Source organism: Cydia pomonella, chromosome 22 (assembly GCF_033807575.1).
Source record: "Cydia pomonella isolate Wapato2018A chromosome 22, ilCydPomo1, whole genome shotgun sequence".
NCBI lineage: Eukaryota > Metazoa > Arthropoda > Insecta > Lepidoptera > Tortricidae > Cydia > Cydia pomonella.
This window is the reverse complement of record NC_084724.1, coordinates 1,020,948-1,048,478: the sequence shown is the minus strand read 5'-3', so window position 1 is coordinate 1,048,478 and position 27,531 is coordinate 1,020,948. Positions and strand designations below refer to the sequence as shown.

The 27,531-nt window shown below is 38.5% G+C and overlaps 3 protein-coding genes across 4 annotated transcripts; 1 reads left to right on the top strand and 2 right to left on the bottom strand.

Annotated features, from left to right (window-relative positions):
- Positions 1 to 97: 97 nt before the first annotated feature.
- LOC133530000 (zinc finger protein 782-like) lies at positions 98 to 16,057 on the bottom strand. 2 transcript variants are annotated; one of them, XM_061867794.1, is made up of 6 exons: positions 15,714 to 16,057; positions 15,284 to 15,410; positions 13,356 to 13,421; positions 11,437 to 11,499; positions 10,558 to 10,620; positions 98 to 1,913 (listed from the first exon to the last, which is right to left on the bottom strand). In XM_061867794.1, exons 1-6 carry the CDS (start codon positions 15,846 to 15,848, stop codon positions 1,300 to 1,302), a joined length of 1,068 nt encoding a protein of 355 aa, XP_061723778.1. In that variant the 5' UTR covers positions 15,849 to 16,057; the 3' UTR covers positions 98 to 1,299. The 2 variants fall into 2 exon arrangements, with proteins under 2 accessions (XP_061723778.1, XP_061723779.1); XM_061867795.1 differs by having other exon boundaries at positions 15,720 to 16,057.
- Positions 16,058 to 16,169: 112 nt separating this feature from the next.
- On the top strand, positions 16,170 to 25,278 carry LOC133529995 (oocyte zinc finger protein XlCOF6-like). Its single transcript, XM_061867784.1, has 3 exons — positions 16,170 to 16,414; positions 21,413 to 22,019; positions 23,018 to 25,278. The coding sequence occupies exons 2-3, from the start codon at positions 21,452 to 21,454 to the stop codon at positions 24,277 to 24,279; spliced, it is 1,830 nt and encodes a 609-aa protein (XP_061723768.1). The 5' UTR covers positions 16,170 to 16,414; positions 21,413 to 21,451; the 3' UTR covers positions 24,280 to 25,278.
- Positions 17,749 to 18,396, bottom strand: LOC133530401 (uncharacterized). Its single transcript, XM_061868310.1, has one exon. The coding sequence runs from the start codon at positions 18,394 to 18,396 to the stop codon at positions 17,749 to 17,751; it is 648 nt and encodes a 215-aa protein (XP_061724294.1).
- Positions 25,279 to 27,531: the final 2,253 nt, after the last annotated feature.

The window sequence follows — 27,531 nt, the reverse complement described above, 5'->3', positions numbered from 1 at the left end:
ATTTGGGATTAACTTTAAAACGCTCGCTTGAGTTCGCTCCCTCTCCGGCGGCGATAAGGAATTAATGTAATAAATAACATACAATGAAACAACACCGTATTTATATTACACAATATATTTGACTTGAATAAAAACATAGTCAACTCCAAAATCCTTAAACGCCACTCGCTCGTCCTGCGCGACACCCCGGGGACACGTGCAACATATATTACACGCGCGTGCAAAGGAACCACAATACTTAGCCCACACCATACTTGTGGTCATAGTTACCTAGCGCATCATATTTATTATTATATATGAATGCACTGGCAGCTGATTCGTGCACATCAATGACCTGCGTTTGTCTTTTGTCCATTTATAAAATTATGGAAGGTGGAGGTAAGGAATGAAATCTACACGTACCAAAAAGTGTCATAAAACCTTAAAGAGGTGGCGCTACAATACCTAGAATACTTGAAAAAACCAAAATCATAGACAGCGCACTACACTCCGTCAATAACTCCTAGGTTCTAAGCTACTCTAGCGCTACTCTGGAGAGATTTTGAACAATTATTTATACTTTTGCAACAGTTCTACCATAAGAGATTTCACTCCTTTTAATTCCACACTCCATATATAACATGTTTGTCGAGTCTGTTTTTTAATGAGTTAGCTGTAGGTGCACTGATTACGGATTCGGGCAAACTGTTCCACACTTTCACTACGCGGTTAGACAGGAAGTCTTGTCTTGGGTTGCTACTACTCTGCGTCCGTGTCAGCTTCAGAGAATGTCGCAGTCTGTCACACATTTTCAGAGTAAAGCATTTTTATATCGACTTCCGGAATTGCAGTGCATTTACAGTAGGTATATCCTCCTCGACGAGGGTGTCTTCTCTGGTAAACATGTAGTTGTGGCTACGCTTGAATATATATCATCTGGTGTGTTTTTTTTTTCTAAATTTATAATAACAGTAGCAACATGAATAAGGTTTTTCACCGGTGTGTATCGACTGAGTTCTCGTCACCGGAAAGTCATAATGTAATGATAGTCATATAATCATTAGTCATAACTCTGAAACCGTTAACTTTTCAGGAATTTACTTAGGTTATCCTATAGATAGGTTAGGTTTGTTTTATGGCAATCCTAAAAAGTTACGCGTTACTGAGAAAAACCAAATTATGGCTAACGAAAATGCGGACAAACAATACATTATGACTTAAAACTTATGGGAAACGATAGAGAGCCACTTGTCACAATAACTATATACGTTATTTATTATTTTGTTTGTACATATTGCATTTGCAATCACAGTAACTACATTAAAAAGGCTTCTCAACATGTTTCAACTGATGTCTGTGTAGGTTTGATTTCTGCCTACACTCGTAGCCACAATGGCTACATTTAAATGGCTTCGCCCCAGTATGTATCATTTGGTGTTTTTTTAAACTCGACTTATCGCTGCATTTGAAATCACAGTGGCTACATGAAAAAGGTTTTTCACCAGTGTGTATCATCTGATGCCTTTGTAGGTGGCCTTTCTGGCTACACTCGTAATTACAATCGCTACATTTAAATTTCTTCGGTTCATTTGTATGGGTCATTAGGTGTTTTCGTATGGTCGATTTATGACTGCATTTGAAATCGCAGTAACTACATGTGTATGGTTTGTCCCCGGTGTGTCTCCTCTCGTGAGCAAGTAAGTTTGATTTTCGAATCGAGTTGTAATCGCAATGGCTACACTTATGCAGCTTCTCGCTAGTATGTCTCTGATGTTTTTCGGACGATAAATGAGTGTGTTGTATGTGTTTCCTCAAAATAAACTTGTTTCTGTAATGTTTGCCACAGTGTTCACAGGCGTATAGTTTTTCTCCATTGTGCATCGGCGTGCTTCCTTCAAGGGTGCGAGAACTAGCGGGCGCCGGCTCCGCCATCACTGGATACAAAAAAAAAAAATGAGATGACCTCTCAGGCCATGAAGGATATACAGGGTGCTCGCGAGGAACCCATATAACTTTACCAGCATATAGCTGAGGTCGTAATAATTAAAAAACATTATATAAACATAGGTCGAAATTAGATTTTTAACTTTTTTAACTTTTCATACAAATTAAATAAATTATTTTTGGTTCACCAGTAACACAATGCCTTAGGACGAGCTGGCAACGTTTGTTATTGTCTCTATCTCTTTTCACTAGAATGGCAAGTAAGTCACATAGACATTTCTTGTCAAACAAATTATTTCAAACCAGAATGTACATAATGTGCAATCGGATCTCTTTACCTATGTATGATTTACTTATTTAAGGCTTGCCACACACTAGTATTTCCGCCCGCAGGATTATGATAATTATGAATATTATGATCAACCACCGGCGATTTAAATCGTAGTTGTACAGTCGACGTCAAAAATATGTTTACAATTTTTCACCTTATTTCTTTGTATTTAGGTTCAAAAGTGTAAACATATTTTCAATCTGTAAGTCAATATCTGGCAGTGTTGTCAGTAGATACATATCACTAGAACTAAGTACCTATTGCATGGATCCAAAAGTTAAAAATATCGCACTGTGAAAATAAATGTTTTAAGTACGCATTAAAATTATTACCAGTCTATTATTGTCGATACGTAAATAATTTTAGTAATATTTTATCAATCTTCATGGATTATGATACATACTGGCCACTTGGAAATTTCCTTCGAGTGTGTTTTATAAGTACTTTAAATAATGACATCAGTCACATGAACGATGGGTGACATTGTTGGTATTGATTCTAATATCAATATGATGTCTCACGTTTATAACATTTATTTAAACAGTGCGACGAATAATAATTTTCCTAATAATTGGACAAATCGTGCGGTTTAACTTAGACGGCAGACTTTTTAATCAGTGGAAAGGAGAGTAAATTGGTTTTTTAGTGCTGCTCAGTGAAAAACGTATTAAGGATGCTGTAATAGAAAATACTGCGAGTACTAATACTGAAGCAGTATCTAGTTGAGTGGTTACGGATTCACGGATTCTACGAAGTGCACGTAGACGAACAAGCTGGTAGAATGAGAAGGGTACCTATTGCAATTCCTGACAGTGATCATACTTTTTTGTTTGTAGGGTAATAAATAAATAATCTTATTAAAATTTGTGTTACTTTATTTCTTTAATACAATCAAACAATAATGGTATAGGTAATAAAAACACTTCGAACTGTTTATTTAGTTTCATGTGTAGTTTTCACGATTTAAACTGAATAGGTGTCCAATTTTTACCCGAAGTAGCAAAAACTTAGCTTCGTTGTTCTGCCATCATAAGAAATCAATCGATCATTAAGAAATATGCATTCTTATGAATAAATACGTGTCACTTCAAAATAAAACTAAGACGGTTAAATTTATCAATTCTTGGGCGTTAAGTAATTTTGTTTATCAATACTTCACTAATACCATTGTTTTAGTCGTGGACTTAACAAAAGCAATGATCATTGATCATACTTTGGATTAAGTGATAGAATTTTAAGATTTTTTTTTTTTTTTTTTTTTTTCTTCTTCTGGCTTTTACTCCCTGCCAATTTGCACAGGGTGAATTCGCCAATGTCGGTGTTGACTTTCACACGAGAGGAGAATGTTCGGTAATATTTTGAGCTTGTGGAAGGATGTGGTAGGGAGAACCTAAAAAACAAATAACTGTTATGGACATCACAAACGAACACATGACGTATACAATTGTTAGCAAATAAGCGGGAAGCGGATGACAGAACGTTAATAGTGCCAACATGAAGGAAGTGGGAGAGAAGAAAACCATATAAATGTATAATGTAGAGTATGTATAAAATTAAAGATATATAATTAGGTCTGAAAAGATAATACTTTATTTATAGTTTAATGTTATTTGCTTGTAAATATTTAATTAGGATAGAAGTTAGAATCGAATCCATGTAACAAAGTAGCGAGCTGAAGCATATAGGTCGTGGAACATTATCGGGCAATACATCGTACAGTGAGTAGCTACACTTTGAGCATGCAAAGAAGATGTGGTCCAAGTTGCCCTCATCAAGCCCACAATCACACAATGAGTTCGCACGAACACCTATCATAGCCAGAAATAACGGAGTACATACTTTGCCCAAACGTAAACGACAGATGGTGGATATTACCCATTTCGGAGACGTACGGAATCGATAGAACCACGGTTTTCGAGATATACGAGGTTGTATACAGCCATAATGTCTACCTGTCACTAATCTCGAGGTATCCCATTGTTCCTGCCATGTATTAAATAGATCCGACAGTGAACCACTCAGAAGGTCTGTACTGTAAATATCCTCTTTTATTAATCCAATGTCAATAGCTCGTTTTGCCCATGTATCAGCCATCTCATTGCCGCTAATACCACAGTGGCTTGGAACCCATCCGAGAACAATATTTAGGCCCCTTAATTCACACCTACGCAGTACAGCTTTGATTTCTAAAATCAAAGGAAATTTGGCTTTCAGTTTGAATTGGTTGCCTACAATAGCCTGTAGGCAGCTTCTACTATCAGAGAAGATAATAGTTTTTTTAATACTATGGGTCTCTGCATATTTGGCAGCTTCAAGAATAGCAACTGCTTCACCTGTGAAAATCGACGCTTGAGGAGGACACCTAAATGAGAGGACAATATTGTACCGAGGAATCCACACTGCTGCTCCCACACATCTTGCAGGATCTACCTTTGAAGCGTCAGTATAAACCGGTAAATAATCTTGCCATTTACCTAAAAATTTATTAAATTTGTTGTTTGCTGCAGGATCATTTTTGAAAATTCCTATGTCTAATATAACTTTAGGGGTATATATTAGGGTTTCAAATGCCGCCTCAAATAAAGGATTAGTGCCGGATGTATATAAACTTGGGTAAATATTAATTAATTTTGAAAAAGATATCATTATTTTAGGAGAAGTTTTATGTGTCCAATATTGGTTTTCAGTGAGTTCCAGTGCAAGTGACCGCAAACGTGGAAGCAGCAAATGGTTGTAGTAAGAACTGGCTTTGATTAAAAATCTATCGGCAAGATATTGTCTGCGGAGAGACAAAGGAGGCTCAACACCTTCCACCTGCATGGCGTTCTTGGGAGAAGAATGCATAGCTCCGAGTATGATCCTCAAACATTTAGCTTGTATGAGATCTAATTTACCTAGTCCATCCTTATTGCAAGGTTCCATTAAAAATGACCCATAGTCTATATGACTGCGTATGATGGCATTGTACAGTAGCTTCTGACAATATGGATGTGAGCCCCACCATACACCTGACAATGCTCGCAGAATATTGATATTTTTTTCACACTTACCTATTATATACTTGTGATGTGAAATGCCAGACATTTTGTGATCTAAAATGACACCTAGGAATTTTACTGACTCCTTACTTGGAATCATAACACCGCCATAACGGACATCTGCAGCAGGCATGATTCTTCTGCGACTGAACGTGACTACACAACTCTTCGTTGGCGATAGAGTAAGACCATGTTCATCAAGCCAATCTTTGAGGTAACCCAGAGCTGTGTTCAAACTAGCAGCGGCTTTATCTATTGACTTTGCTGAGGTGTATAAGACCAGATCATCAGCATACTGCAAGATATTACAGAAGGATAAGACAGATTGCTCCAAGTCGTAGGTGTAGATACTGTAAAGCAGAGGGCTGAGTACAGATCCTTGCGGGAGGCCCCGCCACAAAGTTCGAGGTGGATGATAAGAATTACCATTCCTAATTTTAATTGACCTACCCATAAACAACTTGGTGACAATATGTACAATCTTCGCGGGAATGCTCAGATGTAGCATTTTTGCCCTGAGCACCGGAAGAAGGACATTGTCGTAAGCCGCAGAGATATCTAGAAAACATCCTAGCAGATATTCGTTTTTTGAAAAGGTAAGTCGGATATCAGTTGCTAAAATGTTTAAACTGTCCATTGTACTACGGCCCTTTCGGAAACCAAATTGAGTGTCAGCTAGAATGCCCTTATTTTCTGCAAACCATTCCAGTCTATTTTTAACCAGGTGCTCCAGTATCTTTCCCATTGTTGCAGAAAGAGCAATCGGCCGATATGAGCTAGCCTCGTCTGGGTTTTTAGACGGTTTTAGGATTGGAATAATTACTTGGGTCTTCCAGTCTCCTGGGATCTCCCCCGTGTCAAAGGCATGGTTTAGGATACCAAGTAGATATTCCTGTGATGATGTATTTAACTTGGACAAGAAACAATATGGTATGCCATCCTCTCCAGGTGTAGTATTCCTTAGTCCATTAAGCACTACACTAAGCTCTGAGTATGAGAAAGGCTTATCAAAGTCGCTGGAGGTGCATAGCAACGGGGGAAGTAACAAGCAGGATGCTTCGGGGACAGTTGGAGGGGCAAGTCTATCTGCGAACTCTGATAGCCAGGGGGAATCCGTGGTAGTCTTAGACTCTGGATTAAATGAACCCCTGAACCTCTTTACGTTTCGCCATATAAGTGTTGAGGGGGTTCTAGGAGATAAGCTCTCGCAAAACCCCCTCCATCCCTTCTTCTTAGCCTTTGCTAGGAAACGCTTTGTACGGGCCGAGATTTTTTTTAATGAAATAAAGTCATCCAAATTTCCTGACTCATTGAAAGCTTGTTCCGCAGCATTTCTTTTTTTTACGGCTGCTGTGCAGTCAGCGTTCCACCACGGGGGTGATGGAATTTTATGTTTAACAGCTCTCTTTTTTGGGATAAACTTATCGGCAGCTTCTAATAAAACATTTTTAAATTTTAAATATTTTTCGTCTTGACTAATTTCGCTCGTGTCCCACTCTTTTATATTTTCCTCTACATAAAAAGCATAATTGGGCCAGTCTGCTGATTGTATTTTGTGTTTCAGCAGCGGTTCAGGGGAAGGAGATGGAAGAATAGATGAAGGCTTAGTGATAATAATAGGGAAATGGTCACTGCCAAATGACTGACGTAATACCCTCCAGGATAATAAAGAAGATAAACTAGGAGAACAAACAGATAAATCGAGAACTGATTGGGGATTCTGGCCTGGGTATACCCGATGCGTGGGAGTTCCATCATTAATAACTCCTACATTGATGTCATCGAACAGATCCAGCAGGGCTGACGAAAACGAATCTGAATGGTATGATCCCCAGGAGATATTGTGACAGTTAAAGTCTCCTAAAATTATAAGAGGAGGTGGGACAGATGTGAGAATAGATTGTAATTCATCTATATCAACTTCTTCAGGATGGGGGATATATATAGAGATGAAATTAATGCCCATAACCTTGGCAGCTACGGCATTAATCCCATCCGAGTGAGGGGGGATAGGAATTTGGTAGAAAGGGTAACAGCGCTTGATCAATAACGCGCATCCGGCGCGTCCGTCACTACGGTCTTCCCGGAGACATGAGAAGCCCGGGACTCTAAAAAGAGCGCCGGGACGCAACCATGTCTCCGAAATAGCCGCAACAGACACGGCGTGGTCGTTGATGAGCTGAATAAGGTCAGGTTTTTTTGGTATGATACTTCGACTATTCCATTGTAGAAATGTGACCGGGGGGGCCATTGTGGAATGTAAGTCTCTCCGCGAGTGTAACCATTAAGGGTGCAACGTCGTTCGGTAGGAAATCGCTCCATTTAGCGATGATGTTTGTTAAAAATTTCAAACAGAGTTCCATTAGGTCTTCATTGGGAGTGATTCTATTGTAAGAAGAAGAGCCATTCAGAGCCTGACCATTGGGGAGTTGAGGTGGGGGGGTTCGGACGATATTGTCGTGAGCTTCTCTATCATAACCCGGGGACAGAGGGACCCTCGTCCGGGGTGCTCGGTATACGGTCTTACGATACGAAGTGGTGGGCGGAGGAGTGGGCATGGAAGTATTAGGGTGGCATGGGGACTGGGAAGATCGGGAAGAGTCTGTAACCTGCTCAAACATGACTCTTGCTATATCTGAATATGGTCTGCGAACTGCTGAAAACTGTGCTGCTGCTTCTGCGTATGAGATGTTCTGCTCAGACATGGCAAGTTTAATGGCTTTTTGTCTACCATATTCATTGCATACTTTATCTGTAGCAAAATGCCTACCTGTACAAAAGATACATGTCACATGTTCTGGGGCTACATTGCATCCATCACCGGGGTGTTTCTGTGCACACTTATAACATCTAGCATCAGACCGGCACTGTGTTTGAATATGACCAAACCTAAGGCACTTCCTGCATTGAATTACTGGCAGTTGATATACTTCTACCACTAGAGAGGTGTAATAGGCGAAGATTTTCGACGGTAAGGATTGCCCTTCGAAAGTAACTACAACTGATTGGGTTGGCACCCAGGATGAGGAGCCATCATTGTTTGCCACCTTCCGTTGCAGACGGCGAGCCTTAAGAATCTTCCCTTTGCCTTCTTTGAGATTCGTACCATTGACTAATTCCTCCATAGTCCAATCCGAAGGAACTCCACGAACAACTCCCATACGCGATACATGGTATGAGGGGATATCAGCTGTAAACTTATTTTTGTCAAGTAGTGGGTGCTTTAAGAAGCTATTTGCATCAGCTGCTGTGGAGAAAGTAACTGCTACTCTGTTGCGACCTACCGACTTAATACCACCTTCCTTCTGGATGTTGTTTACATTTCCTTGAGTAAGCAAAAGGCCTACATTGATGGGTTTCAGAGAGGCATTGGACGATGGAGCGGACTCTCTAGAGACATGAACTATAAATGGTCCATCATCTTCGGCATTGTACTCTCGGTATTTGCTGTCTAAACTAGGGTGTTTGTATAAATGTGGGTTGAACTCGACTGTATTATTTTCATTTACCTCAACTGGATTATTTTTATTAAACTCTGCCACATTACTAGTATTAGGTTCGACTGTATTATTTGTATTGCCCAACTGCTTGCTAGTCTCTATCGGGTCGATTACAATTTTTTTTGGGGAAGGCTCCAGCTGGGTCGGTGACAAATTCAAGTTGCGTTTACGTGAGGTTGTCTCCCAATTCATGTCATTATCACCGGCCTCATCTGGAGGCTTCTCCTTTTCATTCCCATCCATCCAAACGTCTACAGTATTAACCTACTGTATTGTGTAAATATACCACCACCTGATTAGTAAATAAGGAAAGTTGTTTTATTTATGGGAATAACCTAAAAACGAACCACTCACTCAACGCGCTACTCCTCAATCAATCAATCAATTTTAAGATTCTACGTATTTATTTTCAATGACACATGTCGATGATAGTGACAGGAACGAGCTTCTGCAATTTACGTCAGACAGATAATGTGATGCGGTCTTGCAACGTCGCTATCCTAAAGGTGCATTATACTGGATTTTTTCTTAAATAAAAAATATTAATTACTCGCAAACTAAGCCGAATCCAGTTTACTTTATATGACATTTTATTTTCTAAAGATGGTCAAGAACATGGTGGTAAAGTTATATGGGTTCCTCGCGAGCACCCTGTATAGGACTTAACAAGGAAGGATGAAACAAATGATATGGCTCTAAAGAATTGATAAGAATTTCTTATTCCTTGAAACTTGAACAAAAAGGAATTAGAAAGCTGAAATTCGGCATGGATATATAAATCAATAAAGCCGACAAAGTCGTACAATAAAATCTAAAAATTTAATTTTTTTGAGGGTACCTCCCCTACACGTAAAGTGGGGGTGATTTTTTTTTTGCTTCAACCCTACTGTGTGGGATATTGTTGGAAAGGTTTTTCAAAACTAATAGGGGTCTTCAACAAACATTTTTTGATAAAGTGAATATATTCGGAGATAATCGCTCTGAAAGAAAAAAAAATTGTGTCCCCCCCATAGGTCCAAAAAATATGAAAAAAATCGTGGAAGTAGAGCTTAAGAAAGACATTAAATGAAAACTATAGCGGACATCATCAGTTTAGCTGTTTTTGAGTTATCGCAAAAAGTTTCCCCTTCATAGTAAAAAGACTTACTTTAATTAGGTACTGATTATGCAAATTTGCCTATTTGTTTAACTCGCGTGAAAGGTACCGTTTCATCCCTTGGTTAACAATTTACTATACTTTAAGCTCCAGTATAGCTTATTGTGACGGAAGAGTAACTACGGAACCCTACACTGAGCGTGGCCCGACATGCTCTTGGCCGGTTTTTTTTTTATTCTGTCAGTAATTCATACAATATATATACAACCAAGTAGCGTAAATGAGTTTTACTTTTAAAATACTGACGTTTATAATTTAATAGCCGTTTAAAATATTTTTACATAATTTTTATCGTGGCTGAATGCCGAATAGGTCTGTGCCTTCGATGCCTAACCTATGAAGAAATTACAAGATGGCGGACAAATATTTGATATGTGGTGACATAAATACGGTGGTATTTAAGAATTATTTCGCTTAATATTTAGTTTTTTCTTCGCAAGTGTAATAAAAAACTTTGTGCGTAATTTGGGGGTTAAGAATATTGCAAACTCGGTTCCGAAATTTCACTTACCCTCGTTGCACAATGTACTATAATTTGTTCTAACACTTCTAATAATAAATGTATTTATATTTTCGAGTAAACACTTGTGGTGTGACCCGTGAACTCACGTGATCCCGTTGAGTCTATCGCCACATCATCACCCGCCTCTGACTTGATTAGGGGGTCTACATCTGAAACCATACACACGTTTATAGGTTATTGCAAGCTTTTATTTAGTTTCGCCTGTCCCGCTGTCTGTCTGTCGGTCTGTAATCAAATCTTGCAAGATAAATTTGATCGACTTCCCGGTTTCCGATTGAGCTGAAATTTTGCATGCATGTATAAATCGGATGACAATGCAATATTATTATGAATTTTAAAATTATTTCGATGAGTATTAGTTGCCTATAGTAAGAAAAGTACAGTCAGCGATAAAAGCTTGTACCAAAAATTAAATATTTGCTAAAATCTTATGTTACATCGAGTGCGCTTCTGGCCGAAGAGTGTTTCGGAGGTCCGGGGCGCTAGCATATACATATGTACTAGACAGGCTATCGAGAACAAATTGTGTCCGCCATTTTCGGCGTTTGACATCTGTCACTGAGCTAAAAAATAAGCGTAGCTGCGTAAGGCAAAGGGGGTAAAACGGGACCCTATTACTAAGACTCCGCTGTCCGTCCGTCTGTCACCAGGCTGTATCTCATGAACCGTGAACCCTCGGTGGGCGAGACGATGACATTCGGAAGATTGCGGGTCACTTCTGGATGAGATTAGCTCAGGACCGGGACAAGTGGCGTACTAGAAGAGAGGCCTGTGCTCAGCAGTTGGCGATAAAGGGCTGATATGATGATGATTTGTATACGTACATATTTCGGTCAGTCAAACAAGAAAACGAGAGCATCACTTTGTTCTGATCTGCTTCTCTAAGTAGAGTATGTAAAACAAGTACAAGATTTAGAAGCGACGAAAAGGCTTGTAGACTCTCTTCCCTCACCTCAGGAACTTACCCAACACTCCTCCCGTCTCATCTTCACCCAGCATCCCCAACTCCAACGTTACGGGCACTTCATCTGATACAAAAATGCAATTATATAAATACAAGGACATTTCAGTCACATGTATGTTTGAACACTGTCAACCTTCTTGTAACTCAAGAGGAAGTGGAATAAATCATACTACAATCTTGTTTTTACGAAGTTATTTACGCTAGGTATTTGCGGCATTTGCCGTAGAAACCTTAGGTCCTTAAGGGCCTGAGGCCTTAAAACTTTTAAAAAATTAAGATATCTTTTGATCTGCTCCACTGGTGACTACGGGGCTGGCTCGTTCTTTGCTCAGCGCATTGGAATTGCCATCCAGCCAGGAAACGCGGTCAGTCTTATGGGCACATTACCAAATGGCAGTGGCATAGGAGATATCGGTACATATAATTTAGATTTATGGTTAAGATAGGTTTAGTTTAGTTTCAGTTTCAAAGTGTATTATGATTGTTATAATTTTACAATAAATATCTCTATAAAATAAATATTATTTATTCAAGTAGACCTAGCACCAAGCACTCTGGAATAGTAATACTCGAATCTTTACTACTACACTATAATATTAAATATCTAATAATATCATACCAAGGAACGGGATTAAAAAACCAAGCATATAAATAGCAGTGGCTACCGACATGGATGGTCAGCCAAAAGAGAAAGGAATATACAATATTTTTGATGACTGGTCAGGCCTATACTTCGTTTTTTAGGGTTCCGTAGCCAAATGGCATAAAACGGAACCCTTATAGTTTCGCCATGTCCGTCTGTCTGTCTGTCTGTCTGTCTGTCTGTCCGAGGCTTTGCTCCGTGGTCGTTAGTGCTAGAAAGCTGAAATTTGGCATGGATATATAAATCAATAAAGCCGACAAAGTCGTACAATAAAATCTAAAAATTTAATTTTTTTAGGGTACCTCCCCTACACGTAAAGTGGGGGTGATTTTTTTTTTTCGCTTTAACCCTACTGTGTGGGGTATTGTTGGAAAGGTTTTTCAAAACTAATAGGGGTCTTCAACAAACATTTTTTGATAAAGTGAATATATTCGGAGATAATCGCTCCGAAAGAAAAAAAAATGTGTCCCCCCCCCCCTCTAACTTATGAACCATAGGTCCAAAAAATATGAAAAAAATTGTGGAAGTAGAGCTTAAGAAAGACATCAAATGAAAACTATAGCGGACATGATCAGTTTAGCTGTTTTTGAGTTATAGCAAAAAGTTTTCCCTTCATAGTAAAAAGACTTACTTTAATTAGGTACTGATTATGCAAATTTGCCTATTTGTTTAACTCGGGTGAAAGGTACCGTGTCATCCCTTGGTTAACAATTTACTATACTTTAAGCTCCAGTTTAGCTTATTGTGACGGAAGAGTAACTACGGAACCCTACACTGAGCGTGGCCCGACATGCTCTTGGCCGGTTATTTTAATTTAGAAGCAATTTCGCAGAAGAGAGGGAAGCTTGTAGTTCCAAATCGGTCACTTTTTGCAGTAAAATTTTGAAGTAAAGTATTGACCTAGGACTAGCCCACCTAGTCGACTTGCGAGAAATCATTTGACCATTGACCATGCTACATTAGATAATTCTATTATTATTATTATTATTATCAATTAAAGAGCCTGATAAAAACTGCAAGCCTTCTGTGGAGTTTTCTCTAATGCTAAAAAAAATGAATTATAGTGGGTAGAAAAAATCCTGGTATAGGCACTTATTTGCGTGATGGACTTGAATATTTATCTATGAATGGGTGTTTTCTAGTATATATTAATATTTATATACTATTATATTATTGCCTAAGTATCAATAGCATAAGCCTTATTGAGCTTAATGTGGGAATTAGTCAATTTGTGTAATAATGTCCCATAATATTTTTTTTAATACTTAAGTACTTACATAACCCATCGGACTCAAGGTCTTCATCTGCATCATCAGCCAGCTCACTCTTGACCGCAGCCTCCTCTGAACAACATGCAACATCATCAGTTATAATTATTTTACTCTCTTGCTACTTATATTTGTGTCATCTTGAGAAATAGAAAAAAAAAGTATAGATTCTCTTTTACCGAAAAATAAATAAATATGTAGATTGATTTATTGGTACTAATCACACACAGTCAACTTTGGTAAAAGATTAAGATGAAAAGAATTACAATTAAGGATATCAGTACCTGGGCGACCGAGCTTTGCTCGGTTATAACTATTTATTGTAATATGGTGGTGTATAGGTGATAATCTTAACTAAATTTTTTTACTAAATTAAACTTGTCTAAAAACAATAAAAATTATATATAAACTTAAACATATAAAAAAAAACAAAAATTAGTCACCGGGCGAGATTCGAACCCGTAACACTCGTTTAGCAGTCCGCGTCTTAACCCGCTGGACCAGACGGACAGTGGCCGGCAAAACGAAATTAGCGACCATATTCTTCGTCGAAAGAAAAACGCATGAAAACTCGAAAACACGCGTTTTCCCAAACATAAGACTAATCTAGATCGATTGTTTACCCCCAAAAACACCCATATAGCAAATTTCAGCAAAATCGTTAGAGCCGTTTCCGAGATCCCGGAAATATATATATATATACAAGAATTGCTTGTTTAAAGGTATAAGATAATTTAACCCTTTGGTGCCCATTGATATCATATGATGTTAGATTGAACCTTATATTGTTGTTATACATAAATAATAAATAAAATAAAAAGCATTTTTATTTCTGGGTAATAGAAGAAAAAATATAAAATGTTCACAACATAATCTAGGATTCAAATCTAATCTTATACCTTTAAGCGAGCAATTCTTGTATATATATATAAATATATATATTTCTGTGATCTCGGAAACGGCTCTAACGATTTCGCTGAAATTTGGTATATGGGGGTTTTTGGGGGTATACAATCTATCTAGATTAGTCTTATGTTTGGGAAAACGCGTGTTTTCGAGTTTTCATGCGTTTTTCTTTCGACGCAGAATATGGTTGCAATGGAATGCAAGAGGATATTAGAAAGAGAGATGCCTGAGAGTACTATACCGTTATGAATTCCTGTGTCTTAGCTGCTCATGTGTTATTGCTTTATAATGTTAATGCTTTATGTTGTTAATGTATTCCAATTTGTGCCGCTTTGGCATTAGCTGTAAGGTGCAATTTGTTATTTGAAATAAATAAATAAATAATGGTTGATAATTTCGTGTTGCCGGCCACTGTCCGTCTGGTCCAGCGGGATAAGACGCGGACTGCTAAACGAGTGTTACGGGTTCGAATCTCGCCCGGTGAATAACTTTTGTTTTGTTTTTATTTGTTCAAGTTTATATATAATTTTAATTGTTTTAGACAAGTTTAATTTAGTAAAAAAATGTAGTTAAGATTATTACCTATAGACCACCATATTACAATAAATTGTTATAACCGAGCAAAGCTCGGTCGCCCAGGTACTATAACATTACACCAGAACCCTTTTATGAGGTATAGGACCAGAACCCTTTTCCAGATTTTTAAATATTTCCATTTGGGTCCCACTACTTTAATGATGTCATCAGCCCAGCATGCCAATGCTCACTTATGGAGAATAACCAGACATTCCGGACAAGTACCCGTACACAAGGAGATCCAACCACGCAAATGGCATTGGATTGGGCATATCCTCAGGAAGCCTGACAGCAACCTATCCAAAGCCAAATAACAATAAGATTTTCAAGCCCTACAACCCAGCAGGGGGTAACAGGATGGAAAGAAAATATAAAATATTGGTTCCCTTATGTTCTATGACTCTTCTCATTCTGCATTCAGATTCTCAGTCAAAAACTGTGCACTAAAACCTGACCTTTAACTAGCAGGGTCTCCTGCAGTAGTAACTGGCTGTTTTGCACTTGCAGCTTGAAGTCGCTCGCATCTCGCAGGCGGCCCACGCACGCCGAGCAGATGCCGCACAAGCCCGAACCGAGTGCCAGCTGCATGTTAAATTGACATACAGGGTAAACTATAGCAACTCTCAAGGAGACGTTTTTGACACTATAAAGTGTTTTAAACTATATCCAACAAAATTGAATGTCATATATATATTTAAACTATAGCCAACAAAATTGAATGTCAATGTTATAGGGAGTGAATCGTTATCAAGTGATGTTATATGGAGTTTACACTATATTTTCTAGTATAAATTTAAGTATACAGTTCAAATAAAACCATCTATGATTTCATTTACACAAATATTAAGTTGGTGTAGGTTTAGCCACCACCAGTATCTTACTTACACTTACATGTATATCAAAGCACTGTTTGATCATGTCGGCATATATTTCCGTTTTACCGACATGTATGTACGGCGTCGTCAGGTCCTTGTCCGGGGGACACCGCAGGCAGCAGCGACACGCATGCTTCACGTCCATCGCGGCAGCCGCTACGTTGTACTCGTCAATCCCCACAAATAGCCCTTCGTCTGGTAAACTCCCACGACAGAAATGTCTATACGAAATAACAATTTAACTAACATGAAGTTCATATTCCAACTACCCTAAAGTGATGTAGCCATCTGTATGTATAGGTAAGTATCAAACGTAAATAAAAAAAAATTGATCCTGAGTTTGTTTTGTGGTTGTTTTGTTTTTTGTTTAGCAAAGTAACCTCAAACTCAAATCCTAAATAATAATACAGCTTTGACAAATACATTTGACATGCATTAGTCTGTGGTCCCGTGGCCAGTACTCACAGGACCCGACGTCGGGCCTGATAGCGAGTGTGGATGTAATTGGCCCTATGCCAACTTGCTCCTTCTGAAAATGTCAAAACAAAATATTAGAGGTTATATTTTCTGTTCTAGCTATATTTTTGCGTTATTTCGCATTTTAATCAAGGGAATCAATTGTCATATCCCTGATACATCTGTTGAGAGCCCGCCCAAGTTGTTCTCGAGTCGTGTTGGTGGTGTGTTCAAAGACAAGGCAGACATAGATAGGTGTGTATTTCGTATTGTATATTTTTTGTACACAGATCAGACATTTTTTCCATGTACCTAAGTATGAACGTAAACTGCGTCGCGACAGGAATGTGATTTAATAACACACCGACTGTCTCATGATTACGCCGCTTGCGATTTCACAGTGTCTTAAAGATCCTACCTCTGTTTATCTTTCAAATCTGTACTGTGCATATCCTCCTTAAGCATTAAAAGTTTAAAGAAGTAATGTTAGGCAGTTGCAACAGTTTTGTGGGACAGGAGGTGGCATTATTTATCTATTTAAACTTTATTGCACACATAAAGAAAAATGTACAAATGGCGAACGTAATACCAAAAGGCATTCTCTACCAGTCAACCTTTGGATCAAACAGAGACATTTGTATATGTTGGTGCAGGAAAAATTAATAACAAATGATAAAGAAAAAATTATATGTGAAGTCAAATAATAATAATAATAATAACCGCAGGGCAGCTTGTGGCGAGCTGTTGGGGAGTAACGACCCCACGGACCCGAGTACTCCCGAGAGTCGGTCAGGGTCTCCGTCTCCGGCGTGTCTTCGTCGGTCGGAGTGGACCCCAAGGGGACCCGCAGGACTCTCAGCTTTGGCTTGCCTTCATTGGCCGTCCAGAGAGGAGTCGTTAGAGCTAAATGCTTCAGGGGTGGAAGTGAAAACTTGCATAAGACGCGAGTTGGCACAGTGGCTGTTATCAGCCACTGGGTAGAAAGCGGCGTACACCTCTCGACACCCCTGAGCCGCTCACACCGGTGTTGCTCCTGGTCGTCTTCAGGACGGCATTTTCAGGGGCCCATCTAGTGGGCGGCGAGTCACCGCCTGCCTCGATAACTAGTGAAAACATTGTTATGGCAGGTGTCCGGACGTCTTTGCAATAACCCAGTCTCATTGTCCTCCCAAACTTCAATCCATAGACCGTTATACTGTTCACTTTACTACAATAGTCCCAATGCCTGTTGCGACCGGTTCATTGGTGTCTATTGTTGCGCCCGTGAACGGGTTCCAGCAGGCGTTCTACATGACATTAAAGCTCTCCAAGAGGCCTCTACGTGTTGGATCTATATCCCCATGCAAGCCTATCAAAAGACCGGGATTTATAGGCCCGTGAAATCCAAGGAGATACAATAATAATAATAATAATATAATAATAATAGTTCTTTATTTACAGGTAAACACCCATTTCAAGTCATTATGTACAATATAAAAATAAAAATACAAAGTACAATACAAAATATAAAAATAAACAGTAAACAACGTAAAATGTACAAAAAAAAAAACCTAAAATTAATAAAAGTTAGGCAGTCATAATCAGGATCGTCACTTCCTGTTCCTCTCACGGTGCACGGAAATCCAGTATTTACTAATAGGATTGTCCAGATACCCGGACAGCTCACGGAGAATACTGTTGTCAGACGTTCTTAGGCGGCTCCAGAAGGAAGCGACGCGGGAGCGAATGATAGCAAAAAAATCAGGGACTTCGGCCTCAGCAAACATGGTCGACGCGCTGCAGTTTCTTGGTAGTTTCATTAGAATGCGGTATGCGTCATTATACTGCACTCTAATTTTATTCATCGCGCGTCTCGTGAATCTGCTCCAGAGCTGACATGTATAGAAGCATAAACAATATGCCCTAAACAATGTCACCTTCACTTCATCACTACAACGCGCGAATCTGCGCGCAAGCATGTTGCACCGCACGGCCAAAGCCCTGCGCTCCCGCTCAATGTCGTCATCATCAAGCAGACCCTCCGTGAGCATATGTCCAAGGTACCTGAACCCTTTCACTCTTTCCACTTGTACTTCATCCAGATACACTGGCGGGACATTCGTCGGACCTCTCCCCGACTTGAAAACCATCATTTTTGTCTTTAGTACGTTGTACTTTAGACCATGGCTACGAGCATATTGCTCACATACCGCCAGAAGTCTTCTTAAGCCCCTGATTGATGGGCTGAGAAGCACCATGTCATCGGCATAGCTAAAATTATTTGTACATGTAGTGCCTATATGGCAGCCCACTCTGGTGCCTCTCAGCTCAACAATCAGGTCAAATAATATTAAAAACTACTACTTATATACAATAAAAGAAAGAGTGGTCCACAAAAGTTTAGATGGTTGGATGATTTGAGTAGAATAGGAGGAGGTAAATGGATGCAAACAGCAAAGGAAAGAAATAAATGGAAAAAAAGCGGCCAAGTGCGAGTCGGACTCGCGCATGAAGGGTTCCGTACAATTTAAGATGTATTAAAAAAAAATCTTCTTATTAGATCTTGTTCAACATTTTCCCACTTTGGACACACATTTTACCACTTTGGAAGTGTCTCTCGCGCAAACTATTCAGTTTAGAAAAAAATGATATTAGGAACCTAAATATCATTTTTGAAGACCTATTCATAGATACCCCACACGTATATGTTTAATGAAAAAAATTTTTTTTAAATTTTATGACGTATTAAAAAAAAAACTACTTACTAGATCTCGTTCAAACCAATTTTCGGTGGAAGTTTGCATGGTAATGTATATTATATATTTTTTTTAGATTTTTCATTCTGTTATTTTAGAAGTTACAGGGGGGGGGACACACTTTTTTTCACTTTGGAAGGTTCTCTCGCGCAAACTATTCAGTTTAGAAAAAAATGATATTAGAAACCTTAATATCATTTTTGAAGACCTATCCATAGATACCCCACACGTATGGGTATGATGAAATAATTTTTTTTTTTTAAATTTCATGACATATTAAAAAAAAACTACTTACTAGATCTCGTTCAAACCAATTTTCGGTGGAAGTTTACATGGCAATGTATATCATATATTTTTTTTAGATTTTTCATTCTGTTATTTTAGAAGTTACAGGGGGGGGGGGACACACTTTTTTTCACTTTGGAAGGTTCTCTCGCGCAAACTATTTAGTTTAGAAAAAAATGATATTAGAAACCTTAATATCATTTTTGAAGACCTATCCATAGATACCCCACACGTATGGGTATGATGAAAAAAAATTTTTTTTTTTAATTTCATGACGTATTAAAAAAAAACTACTTACTAGATCTCGTTCAAACCAATTTTCGGTGGAAGTTTACATGGCAATGTATATCATATATTTTTTTTAGATTTTTCATTCTGTTATTTTAGAAGTTACGGGGGGGGGGGGGGGACACACATTTTACCACTTTGGAAGTGTCTCTCGCGCAAACTATTCATTTTAGAAAAAAATGATATTAGAAACCTCAATATCATTTTTGAAAACCTATCCATAGATACCCCACACGTATGGGTTTGATGAAAAAAGATTTTTTGAGTTTCAGTTCTAAGTATGGGGAACCCCCAAAATTTATTGTTTTTTTTTCTATTTTTGTGTGAAAATCTTAATGCGGTTCGTAGAATACATCCACTTACTAAGTTTGAACAGTACAGCTTTTATAGTTTCGGAAAAAAATGGCTGTGACAGAATCGGACAGACAGACGGACATGACGAATCTATAAGGGTTCCGTTTTTTGCCATTTGGCTACGGAACCCTAAAAATGGAGGAGGCCTACGTCAAAAGACGAGTTGAGGTCAAGGTTGTGAAACCAAATTAATGTAATTGTGATAACTGAAGACTTCAATTATAAAGGCTTTACATTACATTTACATACTACTTATATAATGTATAAAAGATAGACTAATACATTACTATTGAAATACATGTTATTGTTTTGTATCAACCATACTTTCTTGACTTTCTAAACTACAGTATTATATATATATATATATATATATATATATATATATATATATATATATATATATATATATATATATATATTATTATATTATATAAACTACAATATGCCCATGAATAATCTGAAGAATTCAAATCATATTGTGGTGTGATAGCCAAAACTCACTAAGTACACTTTTATGATGTTTTTTTTAGTTAAAGTAAATTTATTATATGTTTGTAGACTAGAATCAGACCAAGACTAGTCTGCACATGCAATGCAAGTGTTATTTTAAATGTCAAACTTCTATGAAATTATCACACATAAATAACACTTGCACTGTGTAGCACTATAAATGTTGCAGACTAATCTTGGTCTAATGCTAATCATTTCATGAATTTCCCAATGTAATATTTTATTTTATATGTAAATAATTTATAAATTAGAATTACCTGTTTTAACACATTCACTGCCGGGAACCCACCTGGTGGGCGCTCGTGAACTTGGTTTGGCTTGGACCACCGGTTTCTGGGGTAGTGTGCCGTTTTTTGTCTGGCAGTGAATGTGTTAAAATGAACTAGTTGCACAGAATAAGTAATAGTACTACTGTACAGAAAAGAAACTTCCTACAAAACTGAAGTTTTGACAGCAATTCAGGGTCGAATTGTGCTGTCCCTTTCTTATGTATGGTACTTAGGCTATTTAGGCCTGTCAAAATTCTAGTCATTATCTTATCAGTGGTTGTACACGCAAAGGGACGTCAAGTTGTGCCAACCCTAATAATTGCTTGGAGCAATGCTGAACCGAACAGAGCAGAGAAAGCCCAAAATTAACCGTTTCACCCCCTGCCAGTTATATTAATATTTCATCAGGCGACAAGCAAAACTCACTGACCACAAGTTCGGAGCCAGAATGAACCATATTACTATTCAAATAAAGTTGTTTTTTTGCTTGTCACCTGACGATTTTTAGTTTTACTTTTATAAAGGTAGTCTAAAAGATTATACTCATCTTAATAACGAATTACTAGTAGTTTGTTACTTTTTTACCCCTCGTTTACCGTTATCTACGTGTTAATGTACCGAATAGTGGCCGAATATTCGTTGCATCTCTAGTTGACACTCTTCACTAGGGGTCTCCAAGCCGCTCTATATTTGTATTATGTACATTAGTTGTAACTTATCACTTGTAAATTGCAATCGTAAGTCTTGTGGGATAGGGCCATGGGGGTTCATTGAAGTGACACAAGTAATCATACCATACACATGCATTGCAGGTGTTACCAGTACCCGTTACTACAACTACAGCACACAACATGCCCCTAGAGACAGCATGTGTTGAGGAGGTAGAGGCAGTGTGTGTAAAGACTGAGCCTTCAGAGGTGTGTGTAAAGTCGGAGCCCACAGAGGTGTGTATTAAGACGGATCCCGAAGAGGTGTGTGTTAAGACGAACCCTGGAGAGGTTTGTGTTAAGACTGAGCCTGGAGAGGTATATGTTAAGACAGATCCCGAAGAGGTGTGTGTTAAGAAGGAGCCTGGAGAGGTGTGTGTTAATACTGAGCCCAGAGAGGTGTCTGCTAAATCTGAGTACAGAGAGGTGTGTGTTAAGACTGAGCCCGGAGAGGTGTGTGTTAAGTCTGAGCCCGGAGAGGTGTGTGTTAAGACTGAGCCTGGAGAGGTGTGTGCTAAGTCTGAGTACAAAGAGGTGTGTGATAAGACTGAGCCCGGAGAGGTGTGTGTCAAGAAGAAGCAGGAATGCGGGGACAGCGCGCTGCGCGGAGCGAGCGCGGCGGTCACACAGGCTGAACTGTACACCGACCATGAGGTCAAGGACGAGCTTGTGCTGGGCCCGGAGGAGTGGCATCGCCCTAAAGGGCTTCAAGGTCAGTTTATGACAAAATCGTATAATTTAACTGTCTGTTTTTTTTTAAGTTATTAAGTTTAGTTTATTCATAATCAAATACAGACGTAATCCGCCACATGCTTCGTTAAATCACAAATGTAATCCGCACAAGAATCGTCACAAACTTATTCTACATTAACACTAAAAGCTTCGTCAAAAACATTATAAACTAACGCCCATCCCCACCCTGCAACAAACCCGGCCCAAAAGTTTCCATTATGCCGCAGCATTCCCCCGCTATGGCGATGGAAACCTGTTAGACCAGCCAAGACCCAGAGCGGGGATCAATACCCTTCTCCCGTAAATGCCTGCCCAACTCCCTAAAAAGTTCCAGAGCTTCATTATTTTATTAATTACTATAATCATTAAATCTAAGAATAAACTAAATGTCTAAATATAAAGTTAAATATGACTATAAGTACATTTAACCTAATATGCACCTACATCCTGCATCGTACCCCGGCTTAAAAGTCCCCTGTCTTGGTCATTATCATTCAGGTAATTAAGTATATATAAACTGAAGGTTTCCAAACCTGAAACGAAATTATTCAATTTATGACTAGGTAATAAATAACCAGAGGGACATTTAATAACATTGTAATGAATTTTATTACAGAATGCGTCATCCCCACCCCCTCTAGGCTCCGCCCACTTGGTTAAGCCCGCCCCTAAGCCCCTCCTTTGGTTAAGTCCCGCCCCCTAAAAAACTAAAGTTTGATGCATGGTGTTCCAATGGTGAATCACAAAATAGTGAAACTAAAAAATATATAAGGAAACATTTCTTATTTCTCTTATAACGAAATAGCGCTATTCTAATCTGCAAACTTTAACCATGAATATCTCAATAACCTTGGGATTCCGCGCCATGAGGGTTGGACAAGGGGATAACCCCCTCCCCAAATATAAGGAATAAAAAATTCAGTTAAGTCTTTTTTTGAGTATTTGCCAAAAAACTTGAAATGTAAAATTTTGTTCCAGTGTATTCGGACGGCAGCGCCAGGAAACAGCTTCCGATAGCCGAGAGCCTTCGCAGCGACGCGCATGTTCACAGTGGAGACAAACCATACGGCTGTGAACACTGTGGGAGACATTTCAAATACAAATGTATCTTAAGAAAACACATTCAACGCACGCACTTGTCTACCGGGCCAAAACAATATACTTGTGATTTTTGTAGTTCAACATTCCAAACTGAATCGCTTGTATTAGAGCACGAGAAAATCGAACACGGTGTTACAAATTTCATGTGTGCTGAATGTGAGTATACAACGACTTACAAGAGAAGTTTGGAAGCTCATTTAAAAACTCATTCTGTAGACAACCTTATCATTTGTAATTACTACAGTTACAAAGGTCAGATTAAAAGTGATTCACACAAACACCAAGCGATACACACTGGTGAACAGGAGACACACAAACAGACACTCCTAAGAATACACAGTGGGAAAAACCATTTCAAATGTAATCATTGTGACTTCATGTGCAGAGATAAGTCAGCCTTACGAAGACACGAAAGAAGACATACTGGCGAGAAGCCTTTTTCATGTAATTACTGTGATTACAAATGCTGTCAGCCATCAATCTTACAAAGACACTGCATGATACATATTGAAGCGAAGCCATATAAGTGTAGCGAGTGTGACTACAGCTGCAGACAGAAAGCAACCTTGATAGCACACCAGAGGATACACACCGGAGAGAAGCCGTATGCATGTAGTCATTGCGACTACAAGTGCAGTCTAAGCTCAAGTTTACGAAAACATGAAGTAAAGCATACTGGCAAGAAGCCTTTTATGTGTAGCTACTGTGATTACAAATGCAGTCAGCCATCAACCTTACAAAGACACCTAATGATTCATACTGGGTCCAAGCCATTTAAATGTAGCAACTGCGACTTCAAGAGCAATCGGAATGGAGACTTACGAGTTCATCAAAGAATACACACCGGAGAGAAACCATACACATGTAATCATTGTGACTACAGGTGCAAGAGTATGGCGGGCTTACGGCAACATGAAAAGACACATATTGGCGAGAAGCCTTATCAGTGTAGTCACTGTGATTACAGATTCACTCAAAAAGGAAACTTACGAAGACACCAGAGGACACACACTGGAGAAAAACCTTTCAAATGTAACAGTTGTGATTACAGAGGTCGTGATAAATCAACCCTACGAAAACACCAGAAAACGCATACTGGGACGAAGGCTATAAACGTAGCGACAGCAAGTACAAGCTGAAACAGCTCCTGCGGAAACACCAGACGATACACACTGAAGAGAAGCGTTATAGGGAATGTTCGCATTGCAGTGCATACAGCCTTTTGATCAAATTCGGAAACTTAAACCTGACATTGGCATTTCACGCCAATAAGCAGAGTGCTCCTGTGCTGTCCCCAGTTCACACATGCTCCCTTGTGAAAACTGTACAAGATAAAATGTATTATTATTATTTATTAATCCGGCAGGCAGTTGAAACAACTGATAGTTGCCTGTATCCAAGTGATCTGCACTTAAAATGTATTATTTACGCTAGTTAAGTATTTGTCTAGTCTGTTCTTAAACTGATTGACATTCAGTGCTGAGACCACGTCTTCTGGCAGTTTGTTCCCCGATTTGACTAGTCTATTGCTGAGAAAATGTCTGCGGGGGTTGTTTTTAGACAGTTCAGATATAAACTTATATTGATGGCCTCGCAGACGGGTGTTACTATTGCACTTGTACAGGTTTTGAAACTGGTCTATATTGTAGTGTTCCGTCAGAATCTTAAACGTTTCGATCAGGTCTCGGCGCACTAGACGATCTTTTAATGTTGTGAGTACATTTGGATATATGGTCAATCTTTGAAATGAATATGAATTTTTAAGCAGTAATTTTCTTAAATAATTTGTTGATATCAAACTACATAATATTGATGACTGATCTGGCCTAGTTGGTAATGACCCTGCCTATGAAGCTGGTGGTCCTGAGTTCGAATCCCGGTAAGGGTATTTATTTGTGTGATAAGCACAGATATTTGTTCCTGAATCGTGGATGTTTTCTATGTATTTAAGTACTTGTACATTATATATCGTCTTCTGAGACAACACAAGCCTTCTTGGCTTACTATGGGACTTAGTCAAGTTATGTAAGAATGTCCCTATAATCTTTATACTCATTTTTTTTTTTTTTACATTTATGGCCTGGATACCTTTATACTCATATTATTTATAATAAACATACAACCATATTAAAATGTTAGATTGCCTGTGTTTTTTTTTTGTTCAGCATATTTGACAATCTACAAAGTTTAAAACTTTATCATTCACCCAAGCTTAGAAGATTTTAAATATATTCAATTTTAGTTTACCCCGCTATACGCAATTTGAATTTTTAGTTCATAGCATACGTCAGGGATCGGAACCGGTTTTTTGCAAAAACATCGAAATAACCATATATTTCGGTTTATTTTATACTCTAAATGTAGGACTCAGTTGTGTTTTCAGATAACGACTTCGTATTATTAGATTGCCTAATTAGAAATGAAGTAATTAACAAAGAACGAAAAAATACCGTTTTCGTTCCCATACAAAAAATACCGGTTTCCGATCCCTGGCATACGTAACTGTTTATTATGACTGTTATATGGATGAGTAAAAACGTATAATCTATTTCCTTTTCTTTGTCGGCTCTTACCCATTGTGTTTAAATCTGTTTATTTTTATTTCTTGTGTCCGAATATTGTTAACTAAGATAAATTCATTTGTAGCCAAAGTGAAAACGCGCTTAGATTTGACATGTGCAAAACCGTTATCGGTCCTGTACCGTTATCCCGATACCTGCAAAGTTATGGTCATAGAAGTCGCGGGAGTCAGGGGGTCGACCGCGAAAACCTCAATTCGCAAATTGCTGGGATCTTTCTCTTTTACTCTCACTAAGACGTAATTAGAGTGAGAAGAAATGCCCGCAATTGACGAACTTCGATTTTTGCGGTTTTATGAATGAAATACTTTATTGCGATAAACATGGTATACATAAGATGGTAGGTACATTATTGTTGAGTAGCAATACATGTTTAGACACAAAATGGCATGCAAAATTAATTTTTACTCCTAAAATAAATATTAACGTGAAATGACATGCTATAAGAATAGTACATGTCTTGACAAATGGCATGATTTTAGTTATAGTTATTCAGTTCGTAGTCAGACGTCAACTCGACAAGTTGTCTTGTCCCTATATCGAGCTCGATATCGTATCGTTCTTTTGGTACCTATTATAAAAATAAATAAAAATAAAAATTATTTATTTCCATTTTACGCTGCAGCCACAGGATATTCCTTTTACAGTAAAGGTTTAAAATCTTAATGTTAAAGCCTAAGATTAACGATGGTCTCCACACTAGGCAAAGCCTGTATCGTGGTTACCAGTTTAAAGATAGTATTTATTTAAGAATCGAGCTTAATTTTCTATCGCTCCCGATTTGCTATTGTAATGTGTGTTCGTTTAGTTATGTTAATATATATTAATTATTGTTACCACGTCTGAACATTTTATTTGCAACAATCTCAACACTTTAATACATTACATATACTGCGGTGGCAGAATAACAGCGTCCGTTGCTGGAAGTCTTTAGGGCCACTGTGACCCGAGGCCTTTTGGCGCAGACATTAGCCGAGTTACTTTTCTTTTAAATTAGTTTGTAGGCATTATTGTGTACTTTTATTATGTACCTAAGTTTAAACTTTTTGAATAAACGTCTTTATTATTATTATTATTTGTATGTCTCTTACAAATTCTCGGGACCATGGGGTCCCGGGCATTTGGAAGGCGTGCGTGGGGCCGAAGCCAACACGTAGAGGCCCCTTGTAATAAGACAATTTACTCTATGTAATGTTACACCATTACACCAACCGACGATGATCCCTGTTTGCACTATAGTAGTGCACTCAAGGACAAGCCCCGGTTGGTGTAGGACTATTGTAAGAAATAGGTACAAAAAGAAATCGGGCTATTGGGTTGAGTTGCTAGTTTCCTGGTAACCGGGACTATGGAGGAGACTATGGCACCTGCCCTGATCATATGTTAAAAAAACATGAAAAAATGGACAGGTGGTGACTCGCCAACTCACAATATGGGTCCCCGAAAACGGCCGCTCGCACACGGGGACAACATTGCGTAAGCGGCTCAGGGTGTGGAGAGGTGTGCGCCGCTTTCTACCCAATGGCTGTAAACAACCACTGTGTCAATGTCAACTCGCCACACCCCCAACACCCTGCGAACATATAGCTCTGACACCCCACTCTGATAGATATATAGATAAATCATTTATTTGGCAGCTGCAAAAACACAATATAAAGTTTAAATCATCATAAAGAACACAAATTATTTCAGGAACAAAATAAAAATGGCACAAAAGAAAATTGAGACAACAAAATAGGAATAATTAATAAACAATAAAATAAAATAAAAGTGTCTACCTACATACTGTGTGCGTTGCAGCAGGACAAAAGG